The sequence below is a fragment of the Stereum hirsutum genome (assembly GCF_000264905.1).
Source record: "Stereum hirsutum FP-91666 SS1 unplaced genomic scaffold STEHIscaffold_1, whole genome shotgun sequence".
In the NCBI taxonomy this organism is placed as follows: domain Eukaryota; kingdom Fungi; phylum Basidiomycota; class Agaricomycetes; order Russulales; family Stereaceae; genus Stereum; species Stereum hirsutum.
This window is the reverse complement of record NW_006763131.1, coordinates 355740-370884: the sequence shown is the minus strand read 5'-3', so window position 1 is coordinate 370884 and position 15145 is coordinate 355740. Positions and strand designations below refer to the sequence as shown.

The 15145-nt window shown below is 51.6% G+C and overlaps 3 protein-coding genes across 3 annotated transcripts; 2 read left to right on the top strand and 1 right to left on the bottom strand.

Annotated features, from left to right (window-relative positions):
• Positions 1 to 1284: 1284 nt before the first annotated feature.
• Positions 1285 to 2440, top strand: STEHIDRAFT_45928 (uncharacterized protein; the record flags this gene model as incomplete). The annotated part of the gene is given in 4 exon segments (XM_007297885.1): positions 1285 to 1662; positions 1826 to 1986; positions 2006 to 2016; positions 2217 to 2440. 4 exon segments carry the CDS (start codon positions 1285 to 1287, stop codon positions 2438 to 2440), a joined length of 774 nt encoding a protein of 257 aa, XP_007297947.1.
• A 1628-nt stretch (positions 2441 to 4068) lies between these two features.
• STEHIDRAFT_46336 (uncharacterized protein) lies at positions 4069 to 6256 on the top strand (the record flags this gene model as incomplete). Its single annotated transcript, XM_007297927.1, has 7 exons — positions 4069 to 4293; positions 4402 to 4623; positions 4702 to 4859; positions 4937 to 5052; positions 5177 to 5437; positions 5507 to 5871; positions 5945 to 6256. The coding sequence occupies 7 exons, from the start codon at positions 4069 to 4071 to the stop codon at positions 6254 to 6256; spliced, it is 1659 nt and encodes a 552-aa protein (XP_007297989.1).
• A 1089-nt stretch (positions 6257 to 7345) lies between these two features.
• Positions 7346 to 13856, bottom strand: STEHIDRAFT_106503 (uncharacterized protein; the record flags this gene model as incomplete). The annotated part of the gene is made up of 8 exons (XM_007298385.1): positions 7346 to 9027; positions 9113 to 9182; positions 9257 to 9378; positions 9584 to 9674; positions 9910 to 11606; positions 12004 to 12015; positions 12054 to 12085; positions 12172 to 13856. 8 exons carry the CDS (start codon positions 13854 to 13856, stop codon positions 7346 to 7348), a joined length of 5391 nt encoding a protein of 1796 aa, XP_007298447.1.
• Between the last annotated feature and the right edge of the window lie 1289 nt (positions 13857 to 15145).

The following is a 15145-nucleotide window of genomic DNA, read 5'->3' as shown; positions in this document are numbered from 1 at the left end:
GACGACAAGATGAAGCTCGGTTCCGACCCGCTAGACTATGACCCGCTAGGTTATTACGACCCATTATCTGCCAACGTCGTGAATCACGACCGGTTCGTCCTGTCCTTCCCCACTCACTCACATCCAACCATCACACTAACCAACCCCCCACCCACAGAATAACCTCCACATCCACCCCTCCCTCTCCCATCCACATCAACCACAGCCTCTCTCCTCCCTCCCCGCACATCCCTCTCTCAAACTTCTCCCTACCAAACGCAGCCTCGACGCCCAAGAAAGAGAAACGTAGACGGCTAGACTCTTCCGGTCCTTCGCCTATCGTCGATGTCAACGCTGCTGCGTCCAGCCACGATACGAGTACGAGTCCGGCTCTGACGCCGTTCCCTGCTATCTCTCCACTCAGCAGTAGGTCGCCTAGGACGACACCGAGGAGGAAGAGGAGGAGGACGGGCAGTGTTGGTGGTGGAGGTGGCGCGGGAGGCGTTAACGGTGGAGGTGAGGATGCGGACGAGAATATGGGTGGAGGGGGTGAGTTGATGGATCAGGCGGATAGCGGAATGGGTTTGGGATTGGATATAGGGATAAATGAAGAGAGTCAGACGCAGGAGGATTCGCAGGGTATGTGTTTTCGTTCTTCCCTCCGTCCCATCTCCCCCTTTTTTTCCTCCAGTATAGCCTTCCACGCGTATCCTAACATAAACCCCCCTCCAAATAGCCCCAACGATATTCTTCCCATCCCCCACCTCCCGTCGTCTCTCCATGCCCCCACCCTCCTCGCCCACCACTCCCAGCCGTCCAAGGATAACGACATCATCAACTCACACCGCAACCGCAGCCTCAGCCCTCTCCCCCTCTCTACAACGTCGTCTCGGTCTCGCTCCTAAATCGCCTTCTTCACCTCTCCGACACGCACACGCACAAGGACGGATGAGTCCACCCCGTTCACCCCATTCGTCTCCTGCACGCAGAAACACACCCACATGGACCTTCTCCCCCCGCACCCTCCCTCGTCAACTCCCAGGTCCTTCCACCCCCCAAAGCAAGACGCCCAAGTTCCCCTCCTTACTTTCGAAGGTGGGTATGTCTTCGCCGAGAGTGAGCAGAGAGGACGTTGAAGAATGGGGGGATGAGAGTACGCGGGTCGAGGCTGAAGTTGTGGTGTCTCCTCTAGGGAGCGCGCGGAAAGGAAAGAAGGAGGGGATGGTCTCGAGTGGTTCGAAGAAGAGGAAGTTTGATGATGCGGATGCGGATGGGGAGGGGGAGGGTAGGGGCGATGGTGTGGTTATGCCGTCTAAACTGATCGGCTCGGTTAAGCGTATTGGCTCGTCTAAGTCTAAGGCTACCAGCTCGTCCAAGCCTGCAAGCTCATCCAAGCCTGCAAGCTCATCCCAGTCCAAGCCTACCAGGTCTTCCAAGCCTGCTAGCTCATCCAAACCGACCAACCCACCCGGCACTTCTAAGCAACCCACCACCACCACCAACAATAACAACCCGCCTCCCGCACCCACACCCACCCCCACCCCCACCCCCCTAACCCTCAACGCGCGCTACGAAATCAACCCCGACGCAAACAACGGGCTAGGCTTCGCATACGACGAGGTCGTACGGGGGAAACATAAGCGGAGCAAGATGTGCGCTGTGGATTGTGAGGATTGTAGAGCTGTGAGTTTTTGTGTTTGATTCGTGGCGCTTTGCCTTTCCTTTTGCTTTCCTTCCCACACACCCTACCCCCAGAGACCTGCGCCGAGAGTTCTCCATGCTGTGGTCCCAGAAGACGTACTAACTGTACGTGTTTCCGTTTTCGTTTTCGTTCGCGTTTGTATAGTATTACCAGAACATAGGCCCCATGCCACCCCGCGCCCAAGCCCCCCTCTGGCGCTCGCCCACACATAAACCACGGGCTCATCGGCAGGAACAAAGCACTACCGCCGCCGCCTCTTCCTCTTCTTCTACCTCGAAGACAAAGATCAAGGGCAAGACCGCTGCGTCTGGGTCAAAGGGGAAGGGAAAGTCAAAGTCGAACGCAGCTTCTGCAGAGACTTCGGCACGAGTGACGCGTTCCCAATCTCGTTCAGCATCGCAAGCTCCGCAATCCCCTTTGAACTCTTTCTCCCAACTCGCACCCCCATCTCCTTCCGCCCCGTCCCATGACCATCCGCACCATCTCGACCCGAACAACCTGAACAACCTGAACAACACCAACGAAATCTCCACAGCCATTCAATCCCACCTCGCCCAAATCTCGCGCCATCGCGTCGCCTGGACCCGCCCAAAAACGCCACCTTCGTATTGGGATATCGGATTCCCGAATACGCAACAGGTGGGCGGGATTAATGAGCGGGCGAGGGAGATGAGGGAGGAGGAGGAGAGGGAGGTGGAGCGGGAGGTGAAGGGCGGTGCGGAGGGGAAGGAGGGGAGGTGGAGGAGGAGGGGTGGATGAAGGGGGGAGGGAGGGAAGTGATTCGTTTTTGTTTCTTGGACTTGGGTGTTGATACCACCAACGGAACTGAAGGAACGTCGTCGTTCAATGTAGCATATATGCCTTATGATTTTTTCCCTGTACTATCCCATGCTATCGCCCTTCAAATCCTTCGATGCGGGCTCTTTTCTTCACGCTTTGTCCATACCCTTCATGTCATATTCATACCATACCAAACACCACGCATTACACGACAATTATTCATGCCATTGTATATATAAGCTTTCTCCCCTCACCTCGGTGGATTGACTGGTTTGCCACACGAACGTACTTACGCCACACTGGATGAACTGGCGACTTCAAGTTGTCGTTGCCAATCACACTTCGCGTTCCTTCTCCTCACCCTTCTCAATTGGTACGAGAGCGTTGAAATTTACTTACTTTACCAACTCTGTGAGACATATTTTTTTTGTGCCGAGTTTTTAGCAGTCGCCGGTCGAATCTGTAGGGTTCAGTCTCGCCACCTTGAACTCTTTCCATCGGACTTTCAATCGCCTTCTATACGCAATCAATCGCTTGCCACAAATCTATCACCGTCGTCAATCGTCGCAACATTTGCTTAGTTGGGCCAGATTACTTGCATCCTACGAGATCACTCGGTATGTTTTTGAAGACCTGTTCGACATGATCATCCGTCGTGCCCCCTGTATCTGTCGTTGGACGACGGAACGCGTCTGAAATGGCTGTCATGGCGATATTTGATGTTCCGTCGACCGCTGCCCTCCTTCACGCTTGGTGGTTGCTCTCTACTTGGGGAGGACACAGCACGGCATATATACCTTGAGGTTTATCTTCTTCATCACACCAACACCCGCTCCTGTGGATCCCCTGTTGCCCGTGGCGAGCGTCAAGTACCTGATGAGACTGGAGATCCGGTCCTCCGGCTACTTTCTCTTCCTCCAGGGGCGCAGCCTTGGTCTTGACTTGCAGGGGAATGTTTTCTCTGGAACAGCTTGGGACACGTACCTGGTCATAAGTATTGGTTCTTCCCTTCCAGCCATGCTCTCAGGTACTATTAAATGTTTCTACTTGTTCTTCCCTCTTTCTTGGCGGGATCTACGCTCTCTGCATCAAAGCATCTTGCCCAGTGCGCGACGATCATGTTATGATGATACTCTACTGTTTCGCCGCGAGACACCGTGACACGACTGGGATTCGCCTATGATCGTTTTGCTCATCGTGTTTCTGACTTGCTCACATCCTACACAACCAACTCTGCCGATGTGTACAACTATCAAAGGTTACCATCCATCCAATCAGTATATACACTTCCTTTCCGATGGAAGCGCATTGAAATTCGTTTCACAGACAATCTCAAGCGAAGTTGTCTGCCGCCGGTACTACGATCCATGTGAATATATAGTCCATCGTCATGTTCGGTGGGTCATCCACTTCTGTTTTCTCCTTCCCCTCCTCGTCTTCTCTGAGGGGCTTCTCTGTATCTCCTTCACTCCTTTCGTTTTCACATTCGTTCATTTGCTTATTACTAGCTCGATACAACTTTGACACATACACATCATCTTTGAGTCGTTCATCGACTTGACTTGTCCTTACTAGTGCCACTCTTTCGACTTTGACTCTTATATACCATGTTACACATCGCCACCTCTCCCTCCTCCTTCTCCCTCTCCATCCTCACCCTTTTCTCTTTCTCATCGATTCTCCTTCTCCAGGCCTCCACGGCCACCGCAAAAACCAACGACTGGTCCGTACCTTGCTTCCAAGGCCGCTGCGCATACGATCTTGTGCACACGGCGAATAGTGGGGATAATTCGACCTCGAGCAGCGGAGGCGCCAATGGCAGCCTCCAAATTGTACGTGCTCCTACTTTCATCACCTAACAAAAACCTGTGTCGATACTGCTATCATTTTATTGTTATTTGCTGTGTGGCGTACTCTCCGTGTGGCATAACATCAAATAGTGGGGATCCACCACCGGCATATCCGATATCACGTCCTCCGCGGGCTGGATCATCCTCTCTTGCAACCCTTCAGCCGCGAGCTCAACCACGTCTAACCAGACGCAGGTCGATGTGAGGCTCGTGTGCAGTAGTGAGGACACGAGTGCTACCGGATGTGACCATTTGTTCGCTAATGGAGCGGAGGGGACCCTGGTCAGGATGCCGCCTCAGGATTCACAAAACGTATGTGTCCTCTCCTCCATTCCGACGCCTTCGTTGATTCTCAGGATGTTGATTATCTCTCATCCTCAAATATGATAGTGCACCTCTGCACCTTTCCTCCGTGTCGCCAAAGCTTGGATACCAGAAGATCAAACTATCTCTACCTCTGTCAAGCGCTCGATCATTGGCAGAGGCGACAATTCGACGGTCCATGCGTTGACGCTCGATACCAACTTTGCAGTCATGGATGCCTCCAAGTATGTTCTACGATCTCACATTGAGTCGGCTGTTCTCGTAAGGTGGAACTAATCATGTCTGTATTTCTTCGTATTAGGCACGGAAACGTATCGTTTTCTATCCAGGCGGGCAGCGTATACTCTCCTAATACTGGCTCTACCGCTGCCAGCTCAACTGTGAGCAGCAGGAGGCGTGGCTACCATCATTCGCGTCGTTCTATGGCTGCCGAATCTCGCAGGCGCCACGAATTCGTTGCTGATTCTTTAGCTCGTAGGGGTACGTACCATCACGCTTATCACAAGCAATTTGACTTATGTTATCTTCTTTGCCACTGAAGGGTTCTTCGGCGCTCATACCACGTCTCTCGAGTCCACGCCGACATCAATTGCCGTTTCTAACTCCCTCGCTACACTGATTTCTGCGGATGTACCCTGCTCTGCCTCTGTCGCATCTCCTACTTTTAGCGCAGGCCCTGTGTCTGCTCAGGCAGGTGTAGAAGCGAGCGTGGACGTTAACTTGGATGCTCAGATTCAGGTCGGAATCGTCGCGGCTGGGTCACTTATCCCGCCGAAGATCACTGAACTCGGTCTTACGGCTGGTACGTCGCCATTCTTTCCATCATGATTATACCTATCGGACGAAAACAGAATACTCAACGAAATTGCAGATTTCAACGCAAGCATCGACGGTAAACTCAACCTCGAAGCGAACGTTACAGGGACGATCGACTCCGGGACCATCTCCCTCTTCCAAGTCGGCATTCCAGGACTCTCCTTCCCCGGTATCCTCACCATCGGCCCGTCCTTCGCCATCAACGCAGAAGCAAAAGCGACGCTTGAGATCGACGTGGATCTGACACTCGACCTCGCACATAACATCACCAATGGACATATGGTGTTCCCTCCTGGTGCGGCCAGTGCGGACCAGACCACGAACAATGGACAGTTTGTGCCGAGTAATACGGGGTTGACGTTTGCTGCGAACCCGGAGCTGAATGGAACGGCGAGTGTGGAGGCGCATTTGATTCCTACAGTATGTCTTTTCTCTCTATCAACACGCCTATCAACAACCATTTCATGGCTGCTCACGGCTCGGACTCCATCAGCTTCAAATTGGAATCACAGCATTCGAGGGCATTGCGTCCGCCAACATCTTCCTCGACCTCGATGCCTCAGCAAAACTTGGGCTCAACGGGTCTACCTCCGCCTCCGTCACCGGTACGGCCAACTCGACGGACGTGTCAACGACGGCACCGCAAGGATGCGTGGACGTGAGCGCGCAGTTGAGCGTGAACGCGGGTGCGGATGCGAAGTTTTTCAGCATCTTTGATGAGACCGTCCAGGTGCCGTTATTCGATAAGACGTTCGACATTTTCCAGGTGTGTGCCTCAGTTATAAGCTGTACTCCTCGGAGATAGCTATGAAGTTTGTGTGCTGAATGGATTTCCTTTAGAAATGCTTCGACGCTGCGTCGAGCGGGACAAGCTCTAGCTCCGCTTCGCCTTCGAGCACCGCGGTCGTTTCTTCCCTTGCGAGCTCTACTTCTGACAGCGCAACCCTGTCTGGATCGTACTCTTCCGACATCCAGTCCCTCAGTTCCACTGCTTCGTCGTCTGCTTCCACCGCTTCATCCTCTTCCTATACCGCTTCATCTTCCGACATTCAGTCCCTCAGCCCCACGGACTCGGCTGCTGCCTCCATTGCCTCGGCCATCGCGAGCGGGATGGATACTAGCATATTCTCATCATCCTCCCAATCTGATGCTTCCAGTTTTACTACATCCTCCGTCATGACTTCTTCAGTTGTGGCGTCCGCGACGGCTTCGGCGACGTCTATTTCCGCACCAATCAATAACTCGACCGTCATGGCAAGAAGACTCCATGCCAACTCGTTCTCAGGATCGTTAACGAGGAGAACGGCGGATCTGCAGTGTGGGGGCACTAGCCTGTCGTCAGTGGTGGGGTTGATCAGTCAAATCGTTTCAGCTGCCGAGTGAGTGATTCTCTTCATTCTGTCCTTGCCATCTACAGAATCAGAACGCCCGCTAATATCGGTTATTGTCTCAGTATCGCCGCCAAAGTGCTGTAAAAGTATGAAGTGATCGCCATGATCGAGAATGAGTTGACGAGACTGGCGGTTTGGAGGAGTGTATTGATGGGTGGTAGTGTATACGGACAATCTGTTTTTTTTCGCGGACTTTGACTGTTGTATCTTCGTTTTCTCGTCGTTCTTTGTTCCATATTTGAGGCTTTTGACGTTTCGTCCCTTCTTGTATATTTTTGGGAACTGTGATTGCTTTCGTTATTGGATATTATCATTCGCCTTTGTTATCAAGGTGCCACATCTCTTTCTGCATGACCAGCCAAACCGACTTTGAGTCCGTATCTCTGCAAGAGCCCGGTTTTGCACCTACTACAGTTGGCTACTTTACGCGAATTGGAGGTGTATTCAGGCATCCCCATGAAGAGAAATGTACATATGACAGAAATGGACGGAAGAATCAACAATCAAATCAACCAATAGGGTGGCTCAGTCTCGCGATCATCTGTTAACCTCCTAGCCATGAATCGAGGATCGTAGGGGGCATCAAACTCGTCTCCGCAATACATATCCATCTCCTTCTGCAATACATCGAGTGTCAAGTCTAGGTAAGTGGAGTGGTCGAGCGAAGCGTGTGTTGACGGTAGGACGAAGTTTTTCAGCTTCTCACAGATGACAGATATACAGTGGTCGATGCATTCTCGGGGGTTAGGGAGTGTGGATTGCGGAGCCTTCGACGTCATATCCGGTGTATCTTCGGTAAGGTTACAGGCTTCGGCTGGCTCGACGATGAAGACGATACGCAGAGTAAGTCGATGAGGCAGGATGTCTGAGTACGGGTTTGACACGGGATCGGTGAGGGACATCCGGCGAAGGCGAGCTCGGGAGGATACGACATGATAGAGGACGACTGCAAATCGTTCCAGGTACCACTCTGATGCGATGGGCCTCAATTGTAAGGTAACTTCCCGAAGTCTCAACATGTGATTGATTCGTTCGTGAAGAGTGTCGTCGTCTCTGAACGTGATACCCAGAGCGATGATACAATCCAACCATGACAAGGAGCATTCGGTATGATCGCAAAGTGTGAGTGATTCGACATTGGGAGCGGCGCGCCACATACGATGGTGCAACTTGAATTGGGCCGTGTAGTGGCTCCTGGGATCGTCCGAGACGAGGCTACTACAATAATAACCCTCGCGAACCCTACGCTCGTCGAATGTGAAGGTCTTGTGGTTTGTAAGGGTCTGGATCGATGGGTTGAATTTCAGGAAGAATACAATCGCACGTTCGCCTATCTCGTCGCCAATCGGAACGTCCAATGAAATAGTCTTGAGGACGGGGCAAAGTAGACCGCGCAATATTGCAGGGAAGTGCCGGGTGTCGTCGGTGCGAATAGAGAGACTGGTAAGACGGGGAAGTTCGAGCTCTTCGCAGAATGAGTCCGTATCGTCTCCGGGAGGAAACCCACTTCCGTACATGCAGTCAATCGCGAGGGCCTGTAGGTTCAAGCATTTGGGAAGAGAACTCCGAATACGGGTGACGTGTTCGTGGTTAAACTTGTGCGGAATCTCTACAATGCGGAGTCGTGTAAGATGCTGTGGCAGGTCGATGTTCCGGCAGGCCTCAAGCCCGATACATTCGATTGCGAGTGATTCAAGACTGGGAGTATGGTCCAGAAGTTCCTCGTAACCGACATAACCGTATGAGTCGCGGGAATCACAGAGTAGCGATATACTTCGCAGACGGGTGAACAGCGTCGCGTCAAGGAGGAGGCTAGGTGAAAGAGAGATGTCGAAGTGTAGCTCGAGGAATTTAGGTGCGTTTTCAAATATAATAGCGAGGAGTTTGGTTTCACGTTGCGGTTGCCACTCTGGCTGCATAATGTAGCAAGATACAGGCACAGGTTCTGATCGAGGGAGCCAAGCTGCGAATGCAGAGAGAGCTGTGTTCAGGCCATTGGGCGTGATTTTATCGGCTTGTACGAGAATGCGAGACCACAGACGGGGCGTGGATAGAGCTATGTCGCGCCATCGACGACAAACCACAAGAAAGAGGAGAGGTGGTTCGTCCAGACTCATTGCTGGTATCCGGTCGCGGAGGACAAGTAGAAAGCTATTTGCGATGATTTCAGCGGGGACACGGTGGACTGGAGGATGCATTTATAAGACTGAGCAAGCAGAAATATATATGGTCAGACATGGAATAATTGAGGTCATCAGGTGTAGACACACATTCGGAGGGTTGACGGCCTAGGTAGTAGCTGGCGCAGGCTGGTGTACACAGAGTTGGAAAAGCGATATCCTAGTAACCTTCAGATTTCAGTTACAGGTTGTGGTGAGCAAGGAGAATATGCAATGTTACACTGGTTGACATACCTCTGTCTGTGTGCTGAGCTGCCCTCTGGTGACTATATCGTTGGACAGGGAGTGGGTGCACGTCGCACGAACGAACAGCGTCGCGAAATTCAAACTTTGATTTTCATCTTGTGTCCGCGTCACTGCCAAACAATGTCAAATAAGACCACGTGCTATGACGAGCAGTGGCCCCCAAGTGGCGCCACACTCCCTCTTCGCGTTGGTCTTTGGGCAGGCAGTCTTTAGCAGAAGGAGGATTAAACTAGTCCCAGGCGACATACAACCACCATAACTCTTCTACCGGAACAGAAAGCCTGGAGTGTACTGAAATAACCTTGCAGCAGTGACCAAGTTCAGGCTGATCGCTTCCACCTCTCATATTGCACTGCAAACCCAATTGGTAGGATATTTCATTCGACGGGATAGGTAGAATATAAGACTATCAAATAGGTTCGTAGAAGTAGAAGCATAGGTCAGGAAAAAGTTGCACTATCTGTATAGAGCCACGAAACAAACTTCTGCCAAACTTCTGCCAAACTTGAACAAAACCCGACAGCAATTGTACGAAAGCTCAACCCACTCATTGTGAATACATTAAAATTCTTGAGTTCCACCCCATCTCGACCGACCACCCAAGTTCAAAAGAATTCATCGTATTCGTCCCACCGTTGAACCAGCTCCCTCTTGGGGACGAACCGAGCGTCATACGGCACGTCGAAACTGTCTTCGCAATACATATCCTTCTCCTCCTGCAAGACATCGAACGACAGATCCAGGTTCCCAGAGCGGTTCGAGTCGAGTTGTTCATGCTGGAATTTGGCCGGTGAGACGAAGACTTGCAATTTGTCGCGAATGATGGATATACAGTGATCGATGCACGCTCGAGGGCTAAACAGTTCGGGAAGCGGCACATTGGAGGCGGTATCCGTTTTGTCCTGGATGAATATGGACGAAAGAGGTGGATCGATTATGAAGACTACTCGCAGTTTGAAGCAATGGCGATCGGAATCCGGAATAGAGCTTGATGCGTTCCCAAATGTCGTCGTCTGTCGAAGTCGAATCCTCGACGCCACAATGTTGTAGAGGATAGTCACGAACCTGTCAAAGTACCACTCCGATGCGATGGGTCGTATCTGGATCGTAAGGTCTCGTAGCTGGTGCATGTGACTGGTAGAGTCGACGACAAAAAGAGGATTATCCTCATCGAACCTCACGATGAAAGTGCAGAGACACTCGAGCCAGGTGATGGAGCATTCTGTATGATCACAGAGAACGAGGGACTCGACGTTTCGTGCGTTCGACCAGAGCTCTCGATACATCGAAGTTTGTGCATCATAGCGTCTGGGGTCATTTAGGACATACGCCTTATAACTGCGCTCTACTATGTGCATTCCCCGTGCCAGATGTTCGTTCATCGCGAACGTGACATGGTATGCGAGTGACTTGATGGTGGAAGAGTGAGTCTCGAAGAGGCGATTGATAGCATGGAATGCGTGACCCGCGTCCGTCTGGCAGAATGGTACGTCGAGTGAAACAGACTCGAGAACAGGTGAGGAAATACTGCGGAGTATGGCAGGGAATAATCGGGTATCGTCGGCACGAACGGAAAGATAGAGGAGATGGGGAAGCTCGATAGACGCAGTGAACAAGCCCTTATCTTCTATAAAACGATGATTACGCATGGAGTCGATTGCAAGGACTTTCAAATTTGAGAAACCGGCAAGACCCTCCAATACTAGCTCCGTATCGACGAATGAATACCAAGGCGCGCTCACGACCCGAAGCTTTACCAACTGCTGGTAGAAAGCTTCTGAAAACTGGTCCTCCACCATTAGGGAGGGGATGGTTAGCGAATCGAGAACTGGCGCTTTCTCTAGTAGCCTATGGAGGTCAGCAAGTGCACTATAGTTGACCCCTTCACCAATGAGCAGTGTTGCCTTCCTCAAGGCAGGAAAAAGAGGCAGGCCATCGGGAATCGTGGGTATGTTGACGACGTTGAGATGTAGCTCGTGGAGTCGAGACGCTTGGTCGAGGACAGTCGGAAAGATTATTTCGCTGCTGCTTCTGTGGCAATAACGGTTATCGAGTTCCTTGATGAAAATATCGAGAGGCAGAGACTTTGACCGCGAGAGCGATGCCTTGAACGTGGACACAGTTAATTCCTTGTCGCACATGCTCGTATCGATCTCCGCTAAGACCTTGGACCAAAGACGTGGCGTAGTGAGAGCAATGTCGCGCCATCGACGGCAGACCAGAAGCAAGAGAAGGGGGGGCTCCCGGAGGCTAAGAGTGGGTACTGAACCTTCCGTAGAAAGCAAAAAACATCTAGCCAGAAGTTCGACGGGGACTCGGTCGACGTGGGAAGACATGCCTAAGTAATAGGTCGTTAGGTAATGAAGTAGGAAGAATAACTGAACAACGCACTAAGACGATCGCTGAACCTAGGCGTGGAGGATCAACCTGAGGGACACTGTTGTCTAAATTATTATGGACAAAACCGGGCGCAAAGCCTGTGTGTCAACTGGTCAAAGTGTGCGTGTCGATTATTCAGAGTGTGATATACCAGTAGAGGTCCCCTTGGTGTACTTATGCTATAGTCACAGTGTCGACCAACTCCCGAATGTTCAACGCGTAGAGGTAAGTTGAAAGGAAAGAAGTCGCGACGAGGAGCCAATTTGAACGCCAACAAACTTTCAAGCGGCGCTTGAAAGGTCGTGTGTCAACGCCACTCTCCCCACGCGTGGGCCACAACCACAACTCAAGCTTACACTTCTCAGAACCTACGCAATTCACACAACCAGGTTGGATCATAGCTGACCAGAACTGTTATAGTGAAGCAGTGTATTGAATCTTCGAAAAAAACAGATGATAAACGTAATTACACAGAACAGAGTGACGGGCGTTTTCAAGTGGGCGTAGTTCTCATAGGCATGAACCTCGTGTCGTACGGCTCCTCCATCTCATCCTCCCCACAGTACATATGTCCCTCCTCCTCCATAACCTCAAACCCCAAATCCAAACACTCGTCCCGATTAACGCAGTCCGGGCGCGACGGCGAAACGAACTCTTGCAGCTTGTCTTTGATAACGGCGGTGCAGTGGTCGATACATTCGTATGGATCGACGGAGTCGGGAACACCACGAGCATTCGACGCGGTGAGGCTGTTTATCTCGACGTATCTTGAGAGGTCGTGTGGTTGGACGATGAACACGATCCGTAGTTTGGCTCGACGACGAAGCGAGTCCAAGTCTGGACCCAATATACTCTGCGGCAACATCCCCACCGACGCCATCCATCGAAGCTGGGCCCTTGACGACAGAATGTTATGAAGGATGGTCGCGAATCGTTGAAGGTACCACTCGGAGGGGATGGGTCGGATCTGGATTGTAAAATCCCACATCCTTCGCGTCGGAATCCACCGCTCGTTAACACGAAGTGGATCTTTGGGATCGAACCGCACGATGAGAGTCATGAGACACTCGAGGAATGATATCGAACAGTCGGTATGATCGCAGAGGGTGAAAGATTCGATGCTGGATGCGCTGGACCAAATGTCGTTGAACCGTTCGTACTGTGGCTGATAGTGGGCTTTGGGGTTATCCAGCATCTGCTGCTCATCGTCAGAGTCTACGTCACGGGTCCGGCCTCGAAGCTCGGATAGCGGATAAGTGAAATGGTACGCGAGGGACTTGAGGGTCGCAGTGTGCAAAGAAAAGTGTCGGACTAGCGCATTACGAGAATCTCTACCACCCAACGGGGCGTCGATCGAAACAGCCTCCAGGGCCGGCGAGAGAATATTAGGGAGCACGGTAGAATAGAATATTGAGTCTTCGGCGCGGATGTGAAGCCTAGAAAGATGGGGGAGTTCAATAGTGGGGTTGGGCCAGAAGTCGTTTACTTTCTCATCCCAGGGCGGGCCTCCGGACGAATCAATCGCGAGAACCTTCAAGTTCGGGAATTCACAAAGCGCAAACGCGGTTCTGCTAGCGTTCAGTTTGACCTCCCAATATGTGGTGTCCACGATGCGCAGTTTGGACACTCTCTGGCGGTAGGTGTCAGGACAGTCGTCGAAGCGGGTTACGTCTAGTGCGAGTGAATCGAGTTTCGGTGCGTTCTCCAGAGTCCTCGCGAATGCTGTGTGGTCTTGCCCTGTGTAGGCAACATAATTGGGAAATATCAAAGACGCAGACCGCAGGATGGGAAAGAGAGGCATGGCCGAGGAAAATATTGGTGTGTAGGTGCAGTTGAAGTGAAAGTCACGGAGTCGATGCGCATAGCGGAGAACGATGCCGTATAATCTGTCCCGACTGAGGTTCTCTGTACGGTAGTCCTTGACGTAGCACGATAGAGGTAGGGCCCCTGAGCGAGAAAGCCAAGCATCGAACGCCGAGAAGGCTTTCTCGAGGTTGTCCGGGGCGATATTATCAGCGACTACCAAAACGCGAGACCAAAGACGGGGCGTGGACAGAGTGATGTCGCGCCATCGCTTAGAGACCTTGAGGAACAGGAGAGGAGCCTCGCGTGACTTTAGAGCAGGAACACGATCGCCGAGACTGAGAAGAAGACAGTTGCTGATGACTTCAACCGGAAGTCGGTCGACGGGTGAGGGCTGATGCTGCATGTGGAACTATGAGAGGGTTTCTGTCAGAGATAAAGGATGCATTAATTTGCAGACGTATGCTAACCGTCCAGTATATAAAAAGTAGCTATGCCGGTCTTGGTTATCTCGACTGGTATCGGTTGAAGACTCCTGTAACCTCTGTGGCTTCCTGTAACTTTGCGGAAGCTTCGCGCTATGCATACAGCATCAGTCAACGAGTGTTGCGAAGATTTCGCCAACATATGAATGGCTTACTATATGGCTGATATCGCAGAGTCCCCTGCACTGTGCAAGTACTGCGTTGCCAGGTCGTAGAAGTTGGATGGAAGAAGAGCGTCGACTCGGAGTTGTCCGCGCAAATCCCGGTGTCTACCGACCAAACAAAGCCAAATTGAGTGGCACCCGCAGAGCTGGGCCGCTTTGTGGCGCCGTGCTTCACATAACGCAGCCAGAAGCAGCCTCCACGATTTATCCAGGATTCTCTTTCATGAGCTCCCAGAATGAATCCTGATTGTATTTTGCCGTTCTCGGATGTAAATCGGTAATCCCTCTGACGAGTCCTCAATTCACAGAATGTAATGAAACTCGCTTCGAACTGTGGCGCCATGGACCTCTTCAGACGACCCATAATATCGCATTGGAACCTACCAGCCAACACACAGCAAGCTACGCCGGTGGCCAGACACCTCATACGAGCATGTCCTGACGATAGGTCTAAGTGGGTGATTTCCGTCGAGGGTTTGACAAAGGAGGAGGATTACATGCGCAGAAAGGAGGCTTAAGTCGATTCAAGCAAGTTGTTGATGGGATGAGCCCCAGTGTATCTCTATGCACCAGGAAACCTCAGAGATTACTATGAAAAGTCACCAAGTAGTACAGACTTGATCTAAATCGCCAGAGTCTGAACAAGACTCATACCCACCTGGCTGCTCTAACATCGCCTCGGAGCTCGAACTCTCGACTGCCGCAAACCGGCACCATTATGGATTCAAAACAGCTCGACACCCTGCGGGGGCAATGGATGTATTCTTCTACTTAAATCAGAGTAGCCAATCGTTTGACGTCCAAGCGGCTGGCACAAGAAAAACTCGGCTGGAGCTGTGGGCGTTGGAGCTTCACCTCCAAGGCGCCACACCCATCCTCCTCGACTTGTAAGCAATACCAAAACACCGAATCTCATTTCATTCCTCCTATTCACACGGATCTCACACCCCCTACAGAGCAGAAAAGAACGGAGACCACCATGTAAAAAACCATATCGCATTCGTAAAAAGTAAAAGTAAAAAGGTCGTACGTAAAAGGTAAAACAA